The 23,814-nt window shown below is 39.3% G+C and overlaps 1 protein-coding gene across 3 annotated transcripts in view; it reads right to left on the reverse strand.

Moving 5' to 3' along the window:
- Positions 1-21,362, reverse strand: part of rfx3 (regulatory factor X, 3 (influences HLA class II expression)) — a 29,074-nt gene extending 7,712 nt beyond the window's left edge. Inside the window, exons 1-17 of one of the 3 annotated variants that reach the window (XM_081614041.1) lie at positions 20,899-21,360; positions 14,256-14,371; positions 14,075-14,163; positions 12,447-12,705; positions 10,202-10,276; positions 9,723-9,904; positions 9,497-9,616; positions 9,290-9,414; positions 8,767-8,882; positions 8,199-8,314; positions 7,931-8,085; positions 7,751-7,848; positions 7,522-7,671; positions 7,228-7,436; positions 6,983-7,136; positions 6,795-6,837; positions 5,952-6,040 (exon numbers count right to left, since the gene is read on the reverse strand). In XM_081614041.1, coding sequence (XP_081470167.1) covers positions 5,952-6,040; positions 6,795-6,837; positions 6,983-7,136; positions 7,228-7,436; positions 7,522-7,671; positions 7,751-7,848; positions 7,931-8,085; positions 8,199-8,314; positions 8,767-8,882; positions 9,290-9,414; positions 9,497-9,616; positions 9,723-9,904; positions 10,202-10,276; positions 12,447-12,705; positions 14,075-14,163; positions 14,256-14,366 — 2,091 coding nt within the window. In that variant the 5' untranslated portion in view covers positions 14,367-14,371; positions 20,899-21,360. Of the gene's footprint in view, positions 1-2; positions 6,041-6,794; positions 6,838-6,982; positions 7,137-7,227; positions 7,437-7,521; positions 7,672-7,750; positions 7,849-7,930; positions 8,086-8,198; positions 8,315-8,766; positions 8,883-9,289; positions 9,415-9,496; positions 9,617-9,722; positions 9,905-10,201; positions 10,277-12,446; positions 12,706-14,074; positions 14,164-14,255; positions 14,372-20,898 lie in introns of those variants that run through there. The other 2 variants (XM_008424262.3, XM_008424261.3) reach the window with 2 other exon arrangements.
- Positions 21,363-23,814: the final 2,452 nt, after the last annotated feature.

Here is a 23,814-nt window from a genome sequence, read left to right on the forward strand (position 1 = left end):
GGTGAACAAGAAAACGTTTATTTACTGCAAAGACAAATCACAAATTTTTAAGGAAACCAACACTAAGAAGCTAGCCTGAGCTGAGATCTGAAATATTCAGAAAACAAAACTACGTGTCTTTAATAGTTTCTATCATCATTAATACGACACACTAAATGATAACGTCCTTGTAGATATAAAAGTCCCCCAATCGTCCTCGTTTTTTTTCCCTGTAAAACACACAACACGCGTCGGTTCGCTTGCCAGTTTGAGAATATACATGTATGGAGCAAACTCAACACAGGAAAAAGAAAGTCACGTGAAGTTTGTATATATTATATCAGGTACCGTTACATTATCCAAAAAGGGTGAGAAAGAAATCACGAAAAGCACTAAAGTCAACATATCCGATAAAATATTCACTAAATAAACAAATAATTAGGAAACAAATAAATAGAACTTCTCTTTTTAGTTTGATATACACATTTTGGTGAGTTAAAAGGCTTCTCCAAATGCCGCCGCTCGACGCTTGTCCCGGCATCGAGCAGCGTGCTACAGATGGCCACGACTCACCAGACTGTCAAATGGCACCTAACGAATCTCAAAAAACAGGTCACAGCATTCAGAAAATATCATTGGACAAAGAAGAAATCACAATCAGAAGAAAACATGAGGGTTTTTTTTTCCCCACTTTTTTTTTTTTTTTTTACTAAACGGGAACTCTCCTGGTGCTTTTAACACTTCTATACATCAAAAAAGTTTGTAGGTTCATAATGTTTCTGCAGTCTTTTTTTTTTTTTTGGCAGCCCCTGTCCAGTGTGTGATGACTGCTGTTTAGACCAAGTCTGGCCAACCTCGGACACAGTGGCCACCGAGGCCATCTGCTGCAGCTGGGGCGAAATGAAAGGCACCGGAGTTTTCTGTGGTTCAGTGAAGCTGTTATTTCGTTCATGTGGAGGAGATTCTACCGGATTTCTTTTCAAACTTAGGGATCTGGAAACGGATTGGGTTTTTTTTCCTAATGACAAATCAAACGCTATACCACTGGCAGCAATAACATCAGGCAGGTTTCAGTTCAAGAACTATACAGGTGCATTTTTAACAAGTGAAAATAAAAAAAAAGGTTTATTTAAGCATAAACAACACATAATGATGCATTGTGTTTCCATTAATTTCGGCGATATCTTACAGCTAAAGAAAACACAAAATTCAGTTTCTCTGAAATTTCAAGTGGTACATAAAGATCAGTTGTTTTAAGAAAGAAATTTAAATACAGAAAAGTTAAACTATGGCTTCCAAAATCATGGTGAAGATCACATGAAGAACCTGGCTTTTTCTGAGTGGAGTAACTAAGAGTGGAAAAGTTAAGTGGAAGAAAAAAAGTGTAGTAGAAGGTACACAACAGGCTACATCTCTCACATTCCAAAGCCATCAGCGGTCAAAAAGCCCTCTTTTTTTTAGGAAAGGAAATAAATAAACTTTAAATGTCACTTTGAAATTGAAGTTCAGTGTAACGTTTCCAGTGATTATTTAAGGAGCCATGTCCTTTTTTTTTTTAAGTCCAAAGTCGAAGAGCCTAATGGAGATATAGAGTCCATTTTTCCAGGAGAATTTTGTTCCTGCCTGCACTGCCAAGCGTTTTAACACCTGCTTTAATGGGCGTGGCATCACTGCCCTCGATTGGTCAGCAAACGGACCTGGCCTGGATCCCACACAGAATCTAGGGAGGATTTCTGAGAAATCAGCATTTTTCTGTTTTTATTAGCCGTAAGATAAAAACGTGAAAATTAACAGAAATAAATGCGTGAAATATCTCAGTGTTTGACGAATCTATGAGTTTTAATGCATTTAATAAATAAAAAAAACAACACATTTTTCAGTAATGTTGAATTTTTTTTAGATGCACCTGTAATCTGATTGAAAATGAAATGGGGGGGGAGAGATGGTTAGATTGGTGAGAACAGCATATCCAGCAGCTGAACCCAACCAGAAAGCACTTCAAATTTAAAGAGCACACAACTGAGATTGAAACAAAAAACAAACAAACACCGTTCAGGCACTAAATATAAAAATCACGATCCACATTGTTTGGTAAAAATTTGCAACAAGGAATCAGATTAATTCAAGAACAGCAAAAGATGAACTGTAGCCATGTCGGAGACAAAAGAAGGTTTTTATAACTTAATCCAAGATTGAGGGCCTTTTTAAAAGTTTTAAATGGAGTATTATTCTTCAATTCATCAAGTTGAGAGAATGTGGAGATGAACCATTACAGTTTTTTTTATTTTCTCATGTTTTAAGCCACAGTTTCCACTTATTGCCTGAACTTGAACAGTTCTTTTAAAAGAGTAAGGTGGGTACAAAAAAGGTTAGAAAGAAAGAAAGAAAGAAAGAAAGAAAAAGGCCTTGAAAGCATAGTTCATTTGTCTTTTCGAGACTTTTAACAATCCCCAACAAATAAAACTAGAAAGCCAGATCTAAGTGTGGACAGTTTCTAGATCGGGTCAAATATTTCAAGACGGCACGATCAGAGCGAGAACCTGGCTTCCTTTTCAAAACTCCCCCCAACAAACAAGCAACCCCCTCGAGTCCGCTGACTCGCTAACGTAAATCACACAATGTATTTGCACTTTCCCACCCTATTCAATGTTGAGGCCCATCTAAGTTGCACAAGAACAAAAAAAAAAGTCAAGCCACCTGTGCACTTTTAGCAAGACAAAGGTTTGTAATTACAGCAAATACAGTGCTACTACTCCCCCTTTTCTTTAACACAAATATTCAGCCTACAGAGAATACAAAGAATAAAACAAAACAATCAACTTTCTGCTCTCTGTACAGTAGGTTTGCACTTTGCAGTGGGATAATTTCTGATTTATCGTCAGATGCCATTACATCGTACTCATTAGCACTTTAAACAGAAATGCAATAAATATCAATAAATAAACATTTTGTGGAGAAATGTTACAGACGAGCATTTAAAAAAACGGCAAAAATGTGTCTAGCAACAAAAACAAAAATTCCACATAGAGGTTAATCTCAATATTCCCCACAACGTAGAAGGCTAAAACAGTTCAAGTATAGTTGTAGTCTAAGGATTCAAAGGTTACAATGCAATGCCTGGCAAAAGTATTTATGCCTCTCACACCAATTCCACATTTTATCGGATTACAAACACAAACTTCTTCATATGTATTTGGAATTTTATGTAATCCACTAAAACAAACTGGTGCATAACTGAAGTAGAAAGAAAATGATATAAAACGATCAACAGAAATCTGGAGTGTGACCTGATATCTGATACCCCTCAATGATATCCTGCAACTGATACGGGAGCTTGTTTAAAGACGAACTCTGGTCCAGTTGTGGCAGATGTGGTGGTTTGTTTACGGTGAGAATGGGATTTGACACAGTCACCTTGTGTAGGCTGCAACTCACACTAATGATTCCTACCAGCTCAGAACACAGTGAGTGCTTTCTGTATTTGCATTTAGGTTAAACACGTGTGACCAATAAACAGGCTGAATGTAGGTTTAGAGTTTTTTCCCCCCTAAAAGTTAAACCCATCAAGTGATTTGGACCAAAGTAAACGAGCTACAGGTCTGAAAACACTTGCGAAGAAGAATGGGCCAAAACTCCAGTCTTAAGATTGTCAGAGCTGGTAGAGTAAAACCCAACAGATATGCAGCTCTACATGCAGCAAAAGAAAAATCAGCCGTATAACAATGCAGGCCACACTTTTCAGATCTGCAAACTCCAACCCATCTACAATTATGCACCAGTTTAGTTTTTGGAGAGCTCCAGACAGAAATCAAAGTGAAGTTTGCCGTAGCAAGGTTTCAAAATGTGAAAGGAGGCGAGAATACTTTGGCAAGGCGCTGCAGTTCCCAAGCTGTTCATATTTCACAGTCAATGAAGTAATTACAGATGAGCTACCAAAAGAAACATTCACGTCTTAACAATCGGATTAAACACATAAAAAGCAACAAATATATGTAGTGTATCATCATTTTATATACTATACATATATATATATATATATCTGTATATATATATTTATATCTCTGAATATTAGAAAATATCTACTTTTGGTCCACTGTACAAAGATGGTCTCTAAACAGGGAACAAAGGGTTAAGCATTTTATGGGCTAAAAACTGAAATCAAAGTACATCAGAGGTGAGAGAAAAGCAATGCAGGTTTTCTCTTCGTGTTGAGATTTGTGCAGTACAGTGGTGTGTGTGCATTAAGGTTTGGTGACTGTGCTGCACGCATCAAAGGGTTGGCACCACCGGTTTGAGGTAGGGTGACTGATGGATGTGTTCCCAACACATACACACACGCACGCACACACACAAGCACACAAGATGAAGGGCGTATGAGCACATAAAAAGCACAGCGCAGACCCAGTCAAAGACACACACCCACGCAAGACACGCACTCACTTCATCCGATGACGAAGGCTAAATGCGAGAAATAGGCCTCGAGAAGGCAGAGCGAGGGCAGGACAAGGCTAAAACTGTGACTGTGACTCGGATAGGTTCAGAAGTAAACAAATAAACAAAAACAAAACAACAACAACAAAGAACTGATGAGCCAGCCCAAATCCAGCCACGAGTCACCAGAAACCAAATCTGCGGCTGGGCAACCTCAGGTCAGGACTACGCGGACGAGCTGCATTTAAGGATAAGGCACTATGATAAAGCCGAGGTACATTAAATCCCTGACATTCTATTTTTTATTTATTTTTTTTCCATTTTTAGTTTTTTCTTTTTATTCTGCGTCGCGACATGGCACTGCGGGGACGGGGAACAGCATCCGTGTGGCATCGAGAGACTCGCGCTTAGCCTCCTCTGTTGGTTGAATTTTTTGGTCCACTGCAAACGTAAGGAATTTCATGAAGTGAGAAACTTGTAAAAGCAGGGAAAAACGGCTGCCAAGAGTCTTTCAAGATCACGTCACGTAAACCACATTACGAGGCATCTAAAAGGCAAGCACTATGCACGCGGTGCATAAAAAAAAAAGCTTTCCCCCCCCCTCCCCATTTCATCCCGAATCTCATCTGTATACACAAAAGCAGCAGTACAGGTTTTTTTTTAGTTTTTTTTTTTACTTCTAATATCACTAAAAGATGCAAGTGTTTTTGTGCAAGTGGCTACTATATAACTCAAACCGAAGTTTCCATCATTTCCAGAATCTGACCCTTTGTTGTCTAGCTACATACAACACTCAGAAACGTCTCGCTCAATCGGGAGTCTATCAGCGTTGTTGACAGAAATCAGAAAAGACAAAGAAATTCCATGAAAAACAAACCACAATGATAGCACCATGAGTTTGGAGTAGTGTCGATCGAAAGAAGAACAGCAAAACTATGTACAACAGGTGGAGATTTTGAGTGATTTGATGCGTTTTGCTCTACTGGGACTAGTGACATGGATTTGAGCTCTGAGACATCAGCAGTTTGAAGGGATAAAACCCGTCCGTGTGGACAGACAGAAGCCTTAAGTCGCGTCTGAAGAGGAAACATTTAACGGCGCACTCGAGTCCCTTTTCCTCCAGGTCCCTTCCACAGACTGAAACGAGGCGACTACACATCCAGAATCCAAACAGACAAGGACAGAGCACATCCTGGCCGGAGTGTCACTCCTCCACCCGCTACGCGGGGCAGAGCGCAAACAGAGACAACGCATGTAAAAAGATGGCAGACATCTAGACGTGAAGAGAGAGACGTGGAGAGTGAGACGGTAAAACTAGGCAGACAAGGTGAAGCTGTGCCCTTTGACCCTCAAACGGAGGCATACGTGTTGCCTGTGGTGCTGCAGTGGCGAATGGTGGGAGTCCCAGCAGAGGACGTTAGGATGTGTTCGGTGTGGTCCTGCAGGGGCTGCTGCAGCGAGTGGAGAACACTGTGCTGGACGACACCCACCACAGGGTGGGACCCGTCCTCCAGTGCCCCGACCTGGATCACTTGGATTACCTCGTGCTCCGGCTTCTCGCGCTTAGCGAGAGGTTCTCCAGAGTCCTCTGTGTCCTCTTCCAAGTCACTGTCCATCCCGCTAGTTTCGTCTGGGCAGAGCAAAGTAGCACATGGACAAAAGAAAAAAAAAAGAAAAAAAAGAAAAAAGAAAAGTCCTTCAGCCTAATACTCAGCGTCGTGTTCTTGGATCTAATACTTCAAACAAAGTTTACAGAAAACATTAAAACCCCTGCTGCAGCCGTCTGATTGACTTTTTAGGGAGAACTGTGAAGATACTGTTGCAGTAATCTGTGACTAAAGATAAACCTTCAGATATTCTTATCTCAAGATCTTGCTGGGAAATTAATCCTTTCACCGTAGAAATCTTCTTCAGATGACAGAAGACTGACTTTGTAATTGTCTTTACGTGTCTGAAGGTTCAGTGCCGAGTCCATCACTACACCTAAATTTTCACAAGTTTTTAGCTATAAAAACTGAGGCTGCATGCTGAAAAACACGTCTGGTTTGCTAAATATGTTTGTGTAGACGGGGTTTCTGTCTGGAAAAGTCTGGCGTTTTTAAATGGGAAACATGTAGGAATCTAATTTCTTGCTACATTTTGCTTGTTTCAAAGACTTTTTCTGAAATATGTATTGTCCAAGGACTTCAAAAGTAACATTATTTTTGGTCTATACATCTCATTCTCTGTATTCCTTTTCTCTTAGCCTTGAATTTCTTGTTTTAACATAATTAGCCGATTTAAATCTGTGCGGTCAAATTTTCAGACATTTTTTGGTTAATAAGAAAAGTATATGGTAAAAGTGGAGTTTATTGTTTTGCGCTGTCTAGTTATTTTTGGCTTACCTTTATCAATGCTAGCAAGGGATAAGGTGTGGAGGTTGTCAAACTGAAAGAAGAGAGGAGCGATAAATAGAGCAGATATTAGCGCTCGGTAAAGATGTATCCAAAACAGATATTTAATATCAAGAATGTAGATTAATAGACAGAATCCTAGGAGAGAGAATACAATAGAGCAGATGCTGCAGCTGTACCTCGCCCATGACTCCAATGGGCGTCTCTCCAGTAGCCTGAGCCACCCGGTGTTCCACAAGGTAGAACATGTACTCGTCATACAGGAGACGGATCAGGTGGAAGGAACCAAAACTGGCAGCACTACGCAGGGTCAGGTCTCTGATCACCATAGAACTACACAGAAAAAAAAGAAAACACCTTAACGCTCAATGTCTCAATGCTGTAAAACCTCAATGAGCCTGAATGATGGAGGATCTTCCCAGACCTGTAGAAGGACCACTTCAGCAGGAACTGCCTGGCTGCCCTGGGGAAGCTGGGCCGGTGCTCGTAAGGCTTGAGCACCTGGGTGACAACGTTGTCCAGCCAGGCTGCCCACTGCTCCAAAGAGCTCTGCTGCTGCAGGGTGGCCTTGAAGTCCTGCTCCAAGTGCTGGACCACGCCCTCCTCGCACTGGCACACCCAGGACGCCTGCTCCTGTACAGCAGCAGCAGGAGGAACAAACCGGGGGGGTTTAGAAAAGACACGCGTGACGGAGACGAGTGCTCGGGACTGCTCGGACCTGTACGTTGGCAAAGTCAACGCGGTTGAGATCACTCAGCATCTGGTTGATTTGGGATGTGTTCTGCAACACAGCACGTGCCGCCTGAGCCAGGTGGTTCAACGATGTATATCTGCGCAACGTTTGCGCAAAGGCACTAACAGCGGCAATCTGCAACATGAATGCACACAAGAAGCTCAGGTTATGGACAAATAATAACTTCAAGTATAAATTTAACAGCAAAGTGCACCTTGGTCTGGATCATTCTCTGTGGAATGGCATTCGTGGCATTACTAAGCCAACCTTCCAGGCTTTTGGCAAAGTTGCGAATGGCTTGAGTCAAGGCACCTGGGAGCAAAAGAACCACAATAGTTACTACATGACCAGCTTCATCAGGTAAATCTGAGAGGTGTCTGTGACTGTGGCTCACTGGGAATGGGTCTCAGGACATCAGGAATCAGGATCTCCACGAGGGCCTGGTACATTAAATGGTCACAGGTGCTCATCCACTTAAGAACGGCCTCGTTCCTGCACAGCGCCAAAAGCTGTGCTCGAGGGAGCCGCACTTCAATCTCGCTTATGCTGCTGCAGAACGGAGAAAACCTCAGTTACAAGTCATTCCTCTAAAACAATCTGATCAACCTTGAAATAAATACAAACCCATGCAGCAAGGCATGTCTCAAAGAGCCAGTCCCCACCTGTTTTCTGTTACGGTGGCGCCCTCTACTGTGTCAGGAGGAGAATAACGCCAAAACGTCTGCCACAGCTTCTCAATTAGACTGAACTGGAGGTTGACGACAACATCCAAGATAGCCTGAAACACATCGAAAAACGTTTTTTTATATATATACTTTATAGCTTATGAAAACAAAAACTTTTAAATGTCTTCATAGGAGTGCTTTTTCAGCTAAATGGGATGAACATCAGGGGAGTTGTGACACAAAACATCAAACTATTTAGAAAAAACACTAAGCTAGAAATATCTACAAACTAAGTTTTTGACCTAATTAGTCAATTGTTTAAAAGATGTTTGATATTTATAGTATTAACTGCTTTTTTCCAATAAGGTTAACTTTATGATAGAAAACAAACTTAGAGCAAGGACAACAAAATAAATAAAAATCCCTGAAAATAATTTAAATGGTTCTACTAAAGCAAGGTTATTAAAATTAATAACCCAGACTTGTTCATGGGTTGCTCATCTTTAAGAAAGGTGTCATGATTTTCTACCCTTTCACAGAAAACAAAGACTCTCCTTTGTCTAACCTCACAGTGCTCTCTGTAAAGGGACTGTAGAGCTTTCACATCCTCTGGACTGATGTTCTCCATATTGCTCTGTCCCAGGTCCAGCTCTATAAAGTCAGGGAGTGCCCGCGATGCATCTGTTGGGAAAAAATAAAAAATTGTATAAGCACTACATGACTCAAAATGAGACACAGTCACAAAGTCTGACGAAAAACTAAGAAAAACTTCTGTGAAGAAAAACTAAGAAAAAGTTCACCCTCGCTGCTTTTGTGGAGTTAAATATCCCATTTGTTTCTGTTTTATACATTTCAAACGCCACGTACCATTTTAAACATTGCAAATTAAGTTTCGCTTTGTTTACGATGACTGATGTCGTAAAAGGTACCACAACAAAATATTTTCCCTGTCGGGGAAAGTAAAGTATCTAATCCAATTTAATGCAATTAGACAGATAATTTTTGTTCCTATGACTGATGATCATAATTATCTTTAAAAAAAAAAAAGAGAGAAAAAAAACATTTAGCTTAGTTGAAAAGCTGCTGACCTAGAAACTGCTGGTGGTGCTGGCTCTGTGCAATGACTGTCTGCTCTGCCGCTCCAGGATGGTGCTGCCCCCCGCTTGTGTAATTGTCTCCGGAGCCACTGTCAAACTTCTGCACTGGCTTGAACCTAAAACCACATGGCAAAGCTTATTATCTCTAACCACTATGATTTGTATCACAGCAGGTGCTGCAGGACGAATGCGTCCTACCTCTGTTTCTGCTGAACTGGTTGCTGCCTGAGCGCCATGTACTGCATGTCTTCTTGAAGTCTGTTGAGCGGCGAGTCTGGTTTCACTCGTATACCGTAGTAATGGTATTTTGAGTTCCCTCTGCAAAAATAAAACCGGAAGGAGTTGATGTACAGAGGAGGTTTTAAATTCGGCTTGAAAAGACGCAAACTGAGTTATTAAATCGAGACAAAAAGGAAGAGCCGACCTCGTCCCGAGGCGCCTCGTACGGAGTCCCATGAAGATGGAGCGAATGAGTTTGCCAAAAGATGCTGCATTTACAGGGTCTAGTTTCTGCTCCTGGCAGTGCCGCAGGTAATGATTGTAGAGGGTGGACCGCGGTAGACTAACTCCCTCTGCTGTCTCGTAGTTGTCCAGCAGCCATTGGAGCTACAAGAGGGAAAGATGTACCTTTTAACTCACCTTTGTACACCATTTCACAAAAAAAAATAAAAAAATGTAACAAAATAAAAATTCTGGTTTCATTCTGTAAACTTGATGCTGCTCCATGGCAGCTTTGCAAAAGCTTCTATTGCAGCCATGGATTTGAAAAGCAACACTAACGTAAACCTGCGAGCAGCACAACACACGTGGATCTACAAAGATGAGAAAAGGGCAGAACAGAGAAGAGGGAGACTTGCAAAAGTTCCGGTTAGGCGAGAGCGTGCTTTCAGGAAAGCAACTTACATGGCTGTTGAGCAGCGAGCTTCTCTGACTGGATAAACCCTCAGATTTTTGGAGCGTCTCAATCGCCATTTCAATCTGATAAACCACGAAGCACAGGACAACAAAATGTAAGAGGGGGAGGAAATCAAAACTGAAGCAAGAAAACTAAAAAGCTCATTCAAACACTTGACTGGCATTACGCAAAAATAAATAAATAGAAAAGATCCCAAAGCAAGCACCACTAATCCCCAAGCAGAGCAGGAATACTTGACACTTGAACATTTTTTTCCCTTCATAACGAAATATAAACAAACCACAGGAATGCTGGAGGGTTTGGTAAAAGAACTTTCAAATCTAGAGATTATGAATCAGGGCATAAAAATGATCTGGTCTTGACGGATTTTGAAAGTATGCAAGTCTAACCGAATGTGTCCAAAACACACAAAACACCCCAAATCATCAAAGCAAAAACAAAGTCATAGTGAAAAATTAAGATAAACTTGTCAATGCTGCTCCACAGGACGTAGAAGGCAAAGCAACAAGCTAGTTGTTGCAAAGTGATTGCACTTGTAAAAATAACCAGTAAATGTGACCCATCTCATGCTGGTGTATTAGGTTTGTGCTTCCACACTGCCAGGAAGGAAAGAGATCAGCAATCAATTGTTGCTGCCAATCAGTTACTGCTAAAAGTAGTTTTATATGGTACAGAATCATGAGATGCACTTCTCTCCACTCGCAAGGCATTCTCACCTTTGCTTTGCTTAATAAATGATAAAAAGCTTGAAACCTGTTGAGAGTATATCACATTTCCAGTTAGATCTTTAGTCATTTTAGAACCTGTTAAAAGACCAGATCAGATTTATCCTGTCCTGATGCATAAAACCAAAACACTTCCAAACATGTACCATCCTTTTAAAATGCTAACACAAAAGACTCATCAAGCACACACACACACACACACACACAGAACAGCTAAGGTTTGACCCAAGCTATGTTCAACAATTTGTATACTGGTTGTAAGTAAGATTATCCATGCCTAACACTACGCAAGTGTTGTTAAAATAGGTCAGAGCTGATGCGAGTAAAGCTTGGGAACTGATAACAGAACAACTGCTGCCAACAACCAATGAAAAAAGAAAGAGCATCGCCCATGACTGTGGGATTTAATTAGCCATTTCTTTTTGGTTTATTTTTTAATAAAAGCGTCAATAACTTTATTATTAACTTTTGTTGATGTTTAATGTAAAGACTAACTGAATCAAATAACCATTTACAACTGCTTAATGACAAAAAAAGTTAATACAAATAGAGAGACACTCAAATATTTAAGTAGAAAATACGGTGCAGGAACTAATGAGGTGCCTTTATCTCTGGATTTTTTTTTTTTACATTTTTAGCAAATGTAAAAATGCTCTCAAATGAACAAGTAAGTATTTTATACATCTGAGGATGTCTTATTATCACCACATACTCCTATGTTTGCTTATCCCTTAATCTGTCGCAGTTAGTTTTCTAAATCCTGTAGTCCGTGATCCCTCATCCGGTGCAGTTAAGAGTGCCTCTGTGGTTTAAAATAAAAATCTGCTGAAATCAGTCTGCTACAGTAAACTCCAAGTCTTTTCACTCCAGTCAGAACTGTGAAAATAGTGTAATGTGTCCCCAGGTTTAGATGATTGTTTTCTGTTCTGAGCAAATCAAGGTGATTCTGAACAACTCTCCATAAGTGGTGCTGAAACTTCAGTCATAAGCATCCAAATTAGGCTCAAATTAAAATCAGAGCGTAGCTGTTGTGTTGAGAACTCCATCGTATCTGAACAGAACATTAATTAGGAGTGTTTGCATCTGAAGACTGATTCTCTGATCATTCTGCCACAGCACCTCATTTACTCCCCTCCACCCCCAAAGAGATCAAATTAAAAATAAACATAAAGCTTTTAGGGAAATGTTTACAGCAGTTAGATCATTATATGCAGTCGGATGCAGCCTTTGTAGTACTGAAAACGTGAGCACGCAAGTTTTAATATCAAGGGCCATTTCCGAGACTGTTAAACTACTCCGGATTAGAAAACAAACTCTAATGCAGAATGATGGAAATGGCGTCTAAACTGATGAGGGCAGAAAGGTTTTATTGATTTATTTTAAAATCAAGGTAGATGTGAAAGTTGCTGTAAAGACATAACTATTTAGAAGTAAAAACACACAAACACAACCAAGCACACAAATGTTGACGCGAAGGCCCCGTTCCTCCAGGTACTGTGTCACTTACAGTGGCCGGAGAGGCTCGTGGCGTCTGGGTGGCAGGATGAGGTCCGGCGTTGTCCATCAGGTAGGCCCCAGAACTGCTGCTGATTACCTGACCCCCTGTCATGCCCATGCTCATCCCTCCAGTGCTCCCCCCTCCGTTGTTGGTCATGCCATGAGACGTCACCACAGTGGACACCTGCGATGAGCTGCCCTGCGTGTCAAAGTAGCTCCCTCCACTGTTCTGGCTGTAGAGCTGCGGCTCTGAATACGTGTAGGTTCTTCTGTTCAGAACAGAGGTCGGCAGTCAGACAAATAACATCGTTATGTCGACTATTCAAAAGAGCACGGGCTTTTGAACATGACTTTTTAGAAATGATGAACACAACTTCTGTGGGTTCGTGTCCTGGTTATTGACCGTTTATCTGCTAATGTCCGTCTTTCTTTGCATAGATGTACTGACTGAGTCACATAAAAGGTCAGCGGGTATAATATGCATTTATGCACATTTGGGCATTGGCTAAAAATATGATCACCCTTACTGTGTCTGAGTTATGCTTTGGTTGCAGCAAACAAAGCATTGGAAAGGGAAGCAGAATCAAAAGGTCATTTTGTTTTTCCAAAATTAAATCTTTAAATTACTGTCTCTTAAGTACAGTTCATGTTTTACAAAAAACATAACTTTTCGATGTGGACAGGACAAAAGCTGTCCACATGATTTTCTTTAAAATAGCTTAAAGAAAAGTTTCCCCAACAACATGACAATGCTGCCACTACCATGCTTAATGGTGGGGATTGTGTGCTTAGGATGACCCAACAATACAATTCTGTATGCAGTTCAAAAATCTGACCAGAGCATAATTTTTTTTTTTACAGTCCCTTCCCTAAGGTTTTCCCAAAACAATTGGTTGCACTGGATTTTATACAAGGGTGCCAGCATAAAAGAGGCAGAAAATAAATGCATGCCACACTGAGATTTTTATTTGATAAAAAAAAAAGTTCTCCAACTTTTGCAAGACAGTAACATTGTTTTAGACAACTATAAAAAACTGATTCAGATGTTCTGTTTCACATCATTTCTCCATGACTGCAGGTCTCTGGTAAGCTGCAGCAGACAGAATCTCTCAAAGCGTTATGCAATATAAGGAGCGCATGCTTCAAGAACCTGTATTATGTTGACATTAGTCTGCTGCTCGCCCATCATCCACCAGCTCCCCTTGCATAAATGTTTCAATCGGTGGCAGAGGTCTGTCTGTCTGTCCGTGTTTGTGCATACGCCGATGTGTGAGTGTTTATCACAGTAGGAAAAACACATATTGGGCTTGTTTGTCGATAATGTGTGTAACCTTGTTTTTCAGACCCAGGGGAGCCTTTTATAGAATCGCCACTTAAAAAAAAAACCCTAAAAAACTGGCCTACTTGTGGTAATGTTCAAAGAACTGAATGCAAAAAAAGACATCCGACTGTAAACCTCAAGAAAGAAAAACCAGAAAAAGGAGATAAACAAAGGACAACTGTGCTTCTCTGCAACATCGTGTGCTTGTGACATGAATGATCACTTGAAGAAATGTGAAAGAAGGAAAAAGGGGGAATCAAAAAAAGGCTGAATTTTAAAGATGTACAAGAGCAGAGCTGGGAAACACCTCGACTCACATGTTGCCGTTGGTGTAGACGCCACTATTTTCCTCCACATACTGCACCTGTGCTGGGTAAACATGCTGAACCTGTTGAACAGTCTGCGCCTGGCGAAATAAGGTGCAAAAGCTTGAAATTACTCAGCAAAATTTTGCTAAGAACTTGCAAGCGCGCAGGTGCAAATCGAGCCGGGACGTACCTGCTGCTGCTGAACAGGCACCTGCTGGGTGGAGCCGGTAGGCTGGACAGGCACGGTGGTCTGGAGAGGGACAGTGGAGGTGGAGTCAGCGCCTGCTTCAGGGGTCTGCATGGCGCCTGAATGAAAAAGAAAACAGACCTTCTGTAGGGCTGATAATAACTCACACGACTGTCATAACCTGCAAGCTTCACAGGTGAATCAACTTTACAGGGTAATAAAGACAGTATCATGACCTTAATGCAGTAAAAAGCTGATCCCTGATAAGAACTTTTTCACAAATACTTCTTGCTTCCAGCTGCTTTTCAAATACGTCATTTTAAATGAAGCAGTTGAGAAGCAAGTCATAAAATGTGTGACAGCAACACCGAGGCAAATACAAACTCGACGCCTCATCGACTTCCGTGCGCCAAAAGTCAGACCTGTCAGGTGTTGCATAAGAAATTATTTGTTCGCAAACGTAAGCAATTACCCACGTTTTAGTTTGCTCAGGACGGTCAAATGAGAATCTAATCTTGGGAGAACAGGAAACATGGAGTGTCACCATAAACCTCATCTGTTTTGTAGAAATCAATGCCAGTAAAAAAAAAAAAAAAAAAAAAAAAAGCGGCTTGGGCCAACTGCACCTAAACACCTGTCTCTGCCCCGTGGTACGCAATGTTCTCAGGGACTCATGCATCACCGACACATGGTCTTGTCTCCACATTCGCAGCCATAAAACAAGTTAATATTTAACTAACTCTAAATAGATGCTGCTTCGCTTTCCTCTGCCGCGCTGCACTTTTGCAGGCTCAACATCACTTCTGACTAAACACAGTGAACAAAGAAAAACTCTCAAGATGTTTGTGTGTTCCAAATCTAAAAAAAAATAAATAAAAGAAATCCCAGCATGTCTGTGATATAATTACTTATCCTTGTTCAAGCGAACACATCTGCAGGGAAGGACAAGAGGACACACTTAAGGTTATCCCATGTCTGCGAGTTAATAATAGTGTGGCTACCATCACCCATTCCTTCCAGGGAAAGGCCATCTCCTCCCCATCACAGTTTCCATGAACAAGCCTCTCTTGGTTAATTAAGCTGGATCTCCTTAGAGCTCTAAATCACTCCTGGGACAGCTCGCCCCTTTCCATTACCTTCATGACTGCACCCATTTTTGCAGACTTTTACTTTGTTCATGTTGGGGCAGCAACCTTAAAACTAACTGTGACCTGACAGGGAATGGATAAAAAAAAAAAAAAAAAAGAAGAAAAACAAAAGCAAATAATAGGGGAAAATAGTACTTATTATAGACCAGTCATCAAGGTAACATCTTTGGGACAGTTTGGACACTTTTGGGAAGTTGTCTAATGGGCAAAATCCACCTTCCTGTATCACGGTATATGAAAGGTTTTACACAGCGACAGTTTAAAAACTGCTAATATTCCTGTCAGGCCATTTCAACAGTTTAAAGTCCTTTCAACAGATTGCTAGAGAAAATAATAAGAGTGACTGCAGTTTTCTCTGATTGCATGAAACGGCACCAGTTGCTAGCAGGTCAGCTAGCTGAAAGAGGGCTTTTCACAATATTAGAAAAGAACATGAAATTGCTACATTATCGTTGAATGCCATGATGACTAATGACGTTCTACTCACTTTTCCATCATAATGTCAATACCTCTCTTTCTTCAGCTTTAGCATTTTGGTTGCTAAGGCATTTGTAAGGTGTGGGAACAAAAGGAAGTGAAAGCCCTTTCAACTGGTTAAATGTTGGGAGAGTTTTAAATGGATAGTTAAATATTGCAGCCAACCAACTATTCCATTTAAGCATTCCCTTGCAATATCAATATTAAACAGTAGAGGTCCACCACATCAAACTGCAGCAATGTGTGCAAAAATGCATTTACAAAAAGAGTAATCTTTTTGTAAATGCAAATGTGGTACATAATTCATTTTTGGGGCAGAATAGCATCTTTCAACTTCCATGCATGCAAATTCTGCAGGTCAAGAATAAATGTAGCTTATTGGATGCTAAAGTCTGCAGAGTGGTGGCACCATTGTAATCTTTTATTATATATATTTACATGAATACTTTTATTATTACTTATTTATTTAATATCATTGAAGCCTTGCAACAAAATGTCTTCCAGTTTCTAAATTTTTTAAATGTACAATTGAATGATAACTCTGTCTATGTTTATGTCTATATAAAGTTCAGTCAGGTAAACACGGGTTAATTAATCCTAATCTGTATTTATTACAGTATAACAGCTACATGTTTTCCTAATACGGTTAAGTTTAGTATGGAAAGCACAGCACCATGTTCAATTTATAAGCCCATCCGTTGACAGCATACACCTCCCAGCATGAACAAAACAAAATCTGATGAAGATCAGGGAGATATGCTTTGATACAAACGTAGGAGTAATCTTGCTCTTCCTGGATTCACGATAAGATAAGGTAAGATATTCCTTTATTAATCCCGCAGTGGGGAAATTTACATTGTTACAGCAGTATAAAGGACAGAGCAAAACCAATATAAAAAAAATGATGTCCATCAAAGAACCTGCAGGACCATTTTTTTCCCCTCCATCTTTTATTCAGTCATAGTCATTGGGGCTAAAAAAACAAAAAATGCAATTTGCAGTTCAGGCCTCAAAGAAAGCAAGAAATTGTTATTGGCTGGAAAAGACAAAAAAAACAAACAAAACTTGACATATGAATCTTTAATTTATTATCTAAAGTTATCAGAGCTTGACCATCTCATTACCTGCCCATCCTTTCTGTTGCGGTACAAAAGGTATCAAACTGTTTTCCACAGGCTTGAAGTTCATAAATAACTGTGACAATTCTCAAGTTTTGACAAGACCCTCCTAGATCAATTTGATATCACTAAGAGATACGATACGTTTAAAAAAAAAAACAAAACAACAACTTTGTGCCACCTTTCAAACCTGAAACGCATAACCTCCGACATCTCAATACAAAAAAAAAAAGGAACTAAAGGGAGCAGAAAATTGGAATTATATTCCAGAGTGTAGTTTGAAATCTAAAGCACATGGCCCCAGCCGAGCCCATCTAATTGAGAAAAGGAGCCCCTACATCACAGCACACCCTTGTTGCCTCACCTCAACCCCCTTCACAAAGACATGCACACACACAGGCACACACACCTCCTGCCACACCATTCAGGCACTCCCTTGTGGCCCACTTAAATGCCGTGCTCCACTGAGCAAGTGCAAGCCCTACAAAGACACAGAGGAACAAAAGCCACCAAGGAGTGCAGCATTTTGCCCCGAGTTTCCTCCCTTCAATTTCTCTTGCTTACATCCCCCCCCCTCCAAAAAAAAAAAAAGAATCGTGAAGCACAAAAGGTTCACAGTCGCAGCTACCAGAAAATACAAAGGACTACAATTTGCCTAAGTAATGATCATGCATGACAAAGTTGGAGTGTAATGAGTAGCGCCAAAGACATGCAAGTACGTGAACAAGACTAGGTGCATCAGATAGATTCCCCCCCCCAACTCACAGTGACTTGATCAGGTGTTTGTATAGCAGCGAAGCAGGTGGAGGGAGATGTAATTTGGAGCTGAAGAGGTGGAGGGTATGCAAAGGAGTGTTTGTTTTGATGGGGGTTTAAAATGACAAAAGAAACCTGGAGGTGAGTTACGACGCGAAGCGCTCTAATGCCGATTTTAATGCAAGAAACTTTGCATCGGTATACGTCACACAACGCAAGACAAATCTTCCTGATTTAAATTAGACCTTGTGTGTGGAATAAAACGGCAAAAAAAAAAAAAAAAAGGAATTTATCATTACAAGTGGCAAGAAAGAAAAGACCTTTAAATAGATGCGTGCTCGTCACTGTTCTACAGATGGTTCACATAGATATATATATATATATTTTTTTCTTTTATTCCCTTAAATGAACAATTTACATATCCATAAGGAAGGTTGTGGAAAATTACAAAGCAAACATGCAGCAAGGCCATGAAAATGGCTGGTGGAATAATTGAATTAATCAGGCCCTCTTTAAGTGATTGGAAATGCAACAGGATCCAGGCAGCAGGTGGCATGGTACTATTTCTGCCCTCCTGGACTACAGGTAAGTGGTAACATGATCTGATAACTGGCAGTTCCTAACATCCTGTTTTGTTTGTGTATGTGGTCAAGAGGGGCGGAGGGATGACCCAATTTAGCTTTGCTAGGCGTCAACAAATAAACATCATCTCCTTGGACTTTTTTTTTGATTCCGTTATAAACGGCTCCTGTGCCATTAGGCCCAACTAAACAGGTGTTTCTCCAACAATGAGCAGCAACATGACTCACACCTCAGATCATAACTACTTGTTCTTTGTTTACTGTTAAATAGCTCTTCTGTTCTGTCGAGGACAGATTAAGATAAATTGGGACGGTCTGGAGTCCCACACCAGTGGAGGTGCACCTGCTCTCTCTTTCCTTCCCCTCATCTTGCAACACACACACATGCACACACACACACACGCAAACACATGCTCGCATGTGCGCGCGCGCACACACACACACACCTGTTTTCCTTCCTAATGGGAATCAGAGGGTTGAACAGGTGAACAATAGACCCAGTGGACCCAGGCAAGAGTAAATGTGATGCAACACTGAGAAACTTGCTCTAAAATAAGTCAATCAATAAATAAATTATTATTAAAATAACGAGATAAGAGAGAAAGAGAATCTGGCTCAGAATTTAACACTAAAAGTTAGGGAAACTTAAATAAAATGTACTATTCTGCTTTGAAAATAACAGACGTCTTGCTCAAAATGTGTTGAATTTTGATATCATTCTAGGTCTACATATGTTTAGAGTTTTCAAACTAGGTCATGAATCACATTTGCTTGAATTTAAAGATTGGTATATATGGCTTTTTTTCCAACGTAATGCAGTTTCTGTGGAACTGGTTTACTGTATGTTTAGGAAGGAAATAGCCCTTGGATTTTGGGTGACTAGAAAGAGAAAATTAGTTTATTTAACAAAGTTTAGTTTGAGAACAGTAATTCCAATAGCTGACTTAAACCAGTTGCATGCAACGTTTAAACATTTTTGAATCTTTTAAGTCAGAAAAGAGGGAAAAAAACACATTTGTAAGACTATAAAGTGGAGATGAACTGATCAACCATTTAATGCCGTATACCCGTTTCCTTTTTATGTTTTCCTGTTCTGATCCACCGATTCAGATTTTGATCAGTTTTGATTTTTTTAAGGGCAAAAGCACAGAAAAGACAAAAAAATAAAATAAAAATGCTACAGATGTTTTAATAGCAGTGGTAGTTTGAAATCCAACACAAAATGTGCTAATTATGAGATCCTTCCCTTTTATGCAAAACATTTTCCATAACCTTGATTTGTGTTTTATTAAACACAAAACATGGCATCAGAGTATATCCTGTAGGCTGATGTGTAATGAATGTGTAAAATAATAAAGAAATTGAATAAATACTATACAAAACAAATCTGACTTTCTAGTATATCTCTTCCTGATCACCAGTAAGAACTGGTGAAGGAAAAATTGGCCAATTCCAGTTGACTGATTGGTGCATCTTTATTATTAAGTGAACTAAACAGTTATTTATGCAATTTTCTTTCATCTTTGATATAAATTTTGACAGGTTTAAATGTAACCTTACTAAAACCTGGGATTTGTGGCAATTCAGATTAATCTGCGATAAACTGTGATTAGATGTTTATCTTGCACTCTTCAAAAGTGTAGGCCAATTTCCTAAATTGTAAATAAGTATGCATTTATACACATATCAAGAAAATCCGCATTAATTCAAGTCAGATTTTGTGATAAACTACAAGGCAATAATGACGTTAAACGGGCTATTTGTAATTTATGCAACTCGGGACAGATAAATTATTCACTGAACGATAAATATGGACAAATGTGAATTAATTAGGGCTTATGTTCCATTGCACAACTTAGCCCTGTGTTATCACAAAGCTTATCACAGCCATCTGATTCCACAAAGAGGGCAGATGGAGAGCTAGCGAAGCTATCTTGGTGCCTAAGACAAAAGGGAAAGTAATGGCTTAGCTATTGTCAACCAGTTAGTCAGAGCAGGGTTAGCTCACAGCACTTTCCCTTCGCTAATCACCGTGGTGATTTCGCCCGGTTAACAAAACACAAACCACTCGAAACTCCAACTTGCGATCTCACCGCCACATTAGCCCCCAAAATGGAATACCCAACAAGCATTGTGAGGAAGGCATCGCTGGCGTTAGCAGCCTAGCAACAACAGACACCTGCTCCTGCTCCAGCTGACCAGTTAGCATCATTCACTAGCCTGAGAAAGCTGCTACCACTCAGCATGGCAACTTCAAACGGGAACATACACCTACAAAATACTCCTCTCTCTAACTAAATGCTATATTAAAGCTCTCAAATGCAGTTTCTGCTCTCCTGCCACAGCAAGTATCTACAGGGAATCTTAGCAAGCAGGCTAACACGTTACAAAGAAACACCCTCGGCTAGCAAACTACCCCAGCTATTATCCAGCAGCAGACAAAACACAAACCAGAGGCGCTTCTAAATCTCCTTCAAAAAGCAGCGACGGGACAAACCAGTTGCGTTCTGGCTAACAAACACACAAACAAACAAACAAAAAAACAAAAAAATAGTTTGAAGCAAACCTGAGCTGCGGACTGGTTGATGAAGATGAGGATGGTGGAGGAGGTGGTAATGATGGAGCGAGAGGTTGTTGTTGGTGGGTTACAGTCGCCAGGACTACGGGGACTATGGCGTTGCCTCACTGGGCAACAGTTGCTATAAAACTCATCGGCTGCGCGCAACCTTACCAGGCAGGTGGGAGGGGATTTAGGCGCACACATAGGCTAAATATATCTATATATTCCTTTAAAGAAATGTATTCCCTCAAAAATACAGATGTTTTACCCTTTTGTACGAATATGTTTCAATGATTTGGCCATTGAAACACGTTCAATATATTTTAAAACATGAAGAAAAGAAAAAAAATATGTGCATAAGAAATTTTTGGGTGGCATAAGATTTTTTCTGTTGTCTTTTTTCCTACTCTGCTATGACCATGATTTGGTCTTTCTGATAAGGATTCACGTTATTTTTGCTTTGTGCTCCAACTATTTATGCTTATTATATTCAGAGATGGGTTATATCTAGGTACATTTACTCAATTACATTTACTTGAGTAAATGTGTTTCATTGAACACATTTACTCAAATTTACTACAAAGCAGTTGTAGGAGAAGTTTTACTTCATACTTTATTTTTTACTTTGACTTGAGGAATATTATGAAGACTCTTGAGTAAAATTTCTGGATGTTGTAACATTTACATAACTGTAACTTCAACAAACAAATATGTTTTAAATCCATGAGATACATCTAGATTTAAGGTGAGGCCTCTTGTTTGGACACAAGCTTTGTTGTTCTAAAGTTATTTCCTATCTGTTTGATGTGCTGGGCCATTTTTAGATAAAAGAACAAAACAAACAGTAGATATTTTCATTGGAAGTTATCCTCTTCTCTAAGTATTGATTTCAAAAGTTTATATTGTTATAAAACATAGTTTGCTCTGTTTGAATGAGTTATTTTAGAATTGTTATTTGTTTACATTTTTTTTCATTTTAATCTTTAAAATGCCAGAATTTTCACATATTTATATGTTATGATGACATCATTTTAAAATATTAAATCAGACATTTTGATCATTTACTCAGTACTCAAGTAGTCTTTTCACGGAATACTATTTTACTCCTTTGTGAGTTATTTCTTGGTTGACTATTTTTTACTTTTACTTGAGTCAGAATATGTTGAAGCAGTGCCCCTCTTTCTTAAGTACACCTCCGATTATAGGATACAATAAGACTACATAATGCAAAATATTTCCAGAGTTTGCCACAGCATTCAAACATTTTTAAGAGCTCATGTGTAATTTTTACACATGAGCTCATCAATTTCACAGATGACTCATCTCTAATTGCGTAGTTTGTTATTTAGAAAAGTGAAGCTGCGTGGTGTTTTTGTGCTGTCTCCAAGCCCGAGTTTGTGATTCGTAAATATTCGTTTTTCTTTCTATTTCTTTTGAATGAATAGTTCTTCATAAGACATAAATTAAATATTTAAAAAATAATAATTTATTCCTTTTTAATAACAACCAATTAGGACATGGTAAACCCATTCATTCTTTTTCCTCTGTTCGGAAGGAGGAAAGCTCTTACTTTCACCAATTTTGTAATTTTATTCAATCTCTCCAGTTAGAGGTAATTTTCCTGATTGATAGCACTGTGGGTCCAGATTTTCACTTTGTCTGATTTTACTTTGCTCCAAAACTTGCATATTTTGTCATTGAAAGAAAATATTCACCTCTATGATTTATTTGCCAATATATTCAGATCCTCTCAAAATATCTATTTGCACATGTGGATGGTAAAAGTAAGACAATCTGGGCGGGTTGCACAAGTGGGGCTAAATATTCATGAAAAACTTTTAAACTAACAATAGCAATCAAACAAAGACACATTGTTTAGCAGCTTTATACTGACTACAAAGCCTTACCAACCACCTGTGTCTACAGCATAAGACTTTTTTATTTGATTAGCACTTGCTAAACAGATGCTTTTTGGAAAAGCTGTCGGTGTTGTTGCTAAGCAACTAGTGAAATCTATCTGAGGAATAACACTCTTGGTAAAAGATTTGAGTAAAACCATTTGTCCTTTTAGTTTTAACTAAGTGGATGTGAAAACCGAGTCCAACTGGACCCATGCAGATGGATTTTCATGTAAGAAAAGTAGAGATGGTGGCAACATATTTCAGATTTCTTAAAGGGTATTGTATTTTTGAGCCATGAAAACCTAGACAAAATGAAACCAGTAAACATAAATTAAACATATTGAGCCTTTTTATTGGTTTTAAATCTGATAATTATGAAATACACATTTATGAAATGAAACAAGCCTTTAGAGTTACAGCTGCTGAAACCTGTTTGTTTCAGGACATTGATGTCCAAAGTGTCAAGATGAAATCATTCATGGATTGTAAAAATAATTTAAAGAAAGATTCAAAATACAAATATAACTTTTACATTTTGTCTGCCCCTTACTAAACTGAATATTCAACATTTAAATGAAAATAATAAAGTAGTGTGAAAATAACTGATGGTGCAAAACATGAAGACGGGTTCATAAGTTTGCCTTTTTGAAAGGAGTACCTACAGTTTACTGATTTTTTTGGGTCTATTGGTTTCTATTTTAGTCCAGAAAGTTTTTTTTCTTTGCTGAGCAACAAGAGGAGGACACGGATCAACCTTTCTTCTAAAACAATTGCTATATTTAGGCAGGTTTGATGAAGAGACGTGCCAGAATCTGCTTTTAAGAAGTCCCTGGATGTTTCTGGACCTATTTTCTATCAAATTTAAATGAAGGCAAGTAACCTGGCTTATGAAAGATAAATGCTTTGCATTTAACATAACGTTCTTAAGGAAGAATTTAATCTATCTGCAAAAATCTTTCCCAAAATAACATCCATCTACCTGCACATGCAAGCCAAATTTTTTACTGTTCTTGAATTGCAG

Source organism: Poecilia reticulata, chromosome 12, assembly GCF_904066995.2.
Source record: "Poecilia reticulata chromosome 12, P_reticulata-male-v2, whole genome shotgun sequence".
Taxonomy (NCBI): Eukaryota; Metazoa; Chordata; class Actinopteri; order Cyprinodontiformes; family Poeciliidae; genus Poecilia; species Poecilia reticulata.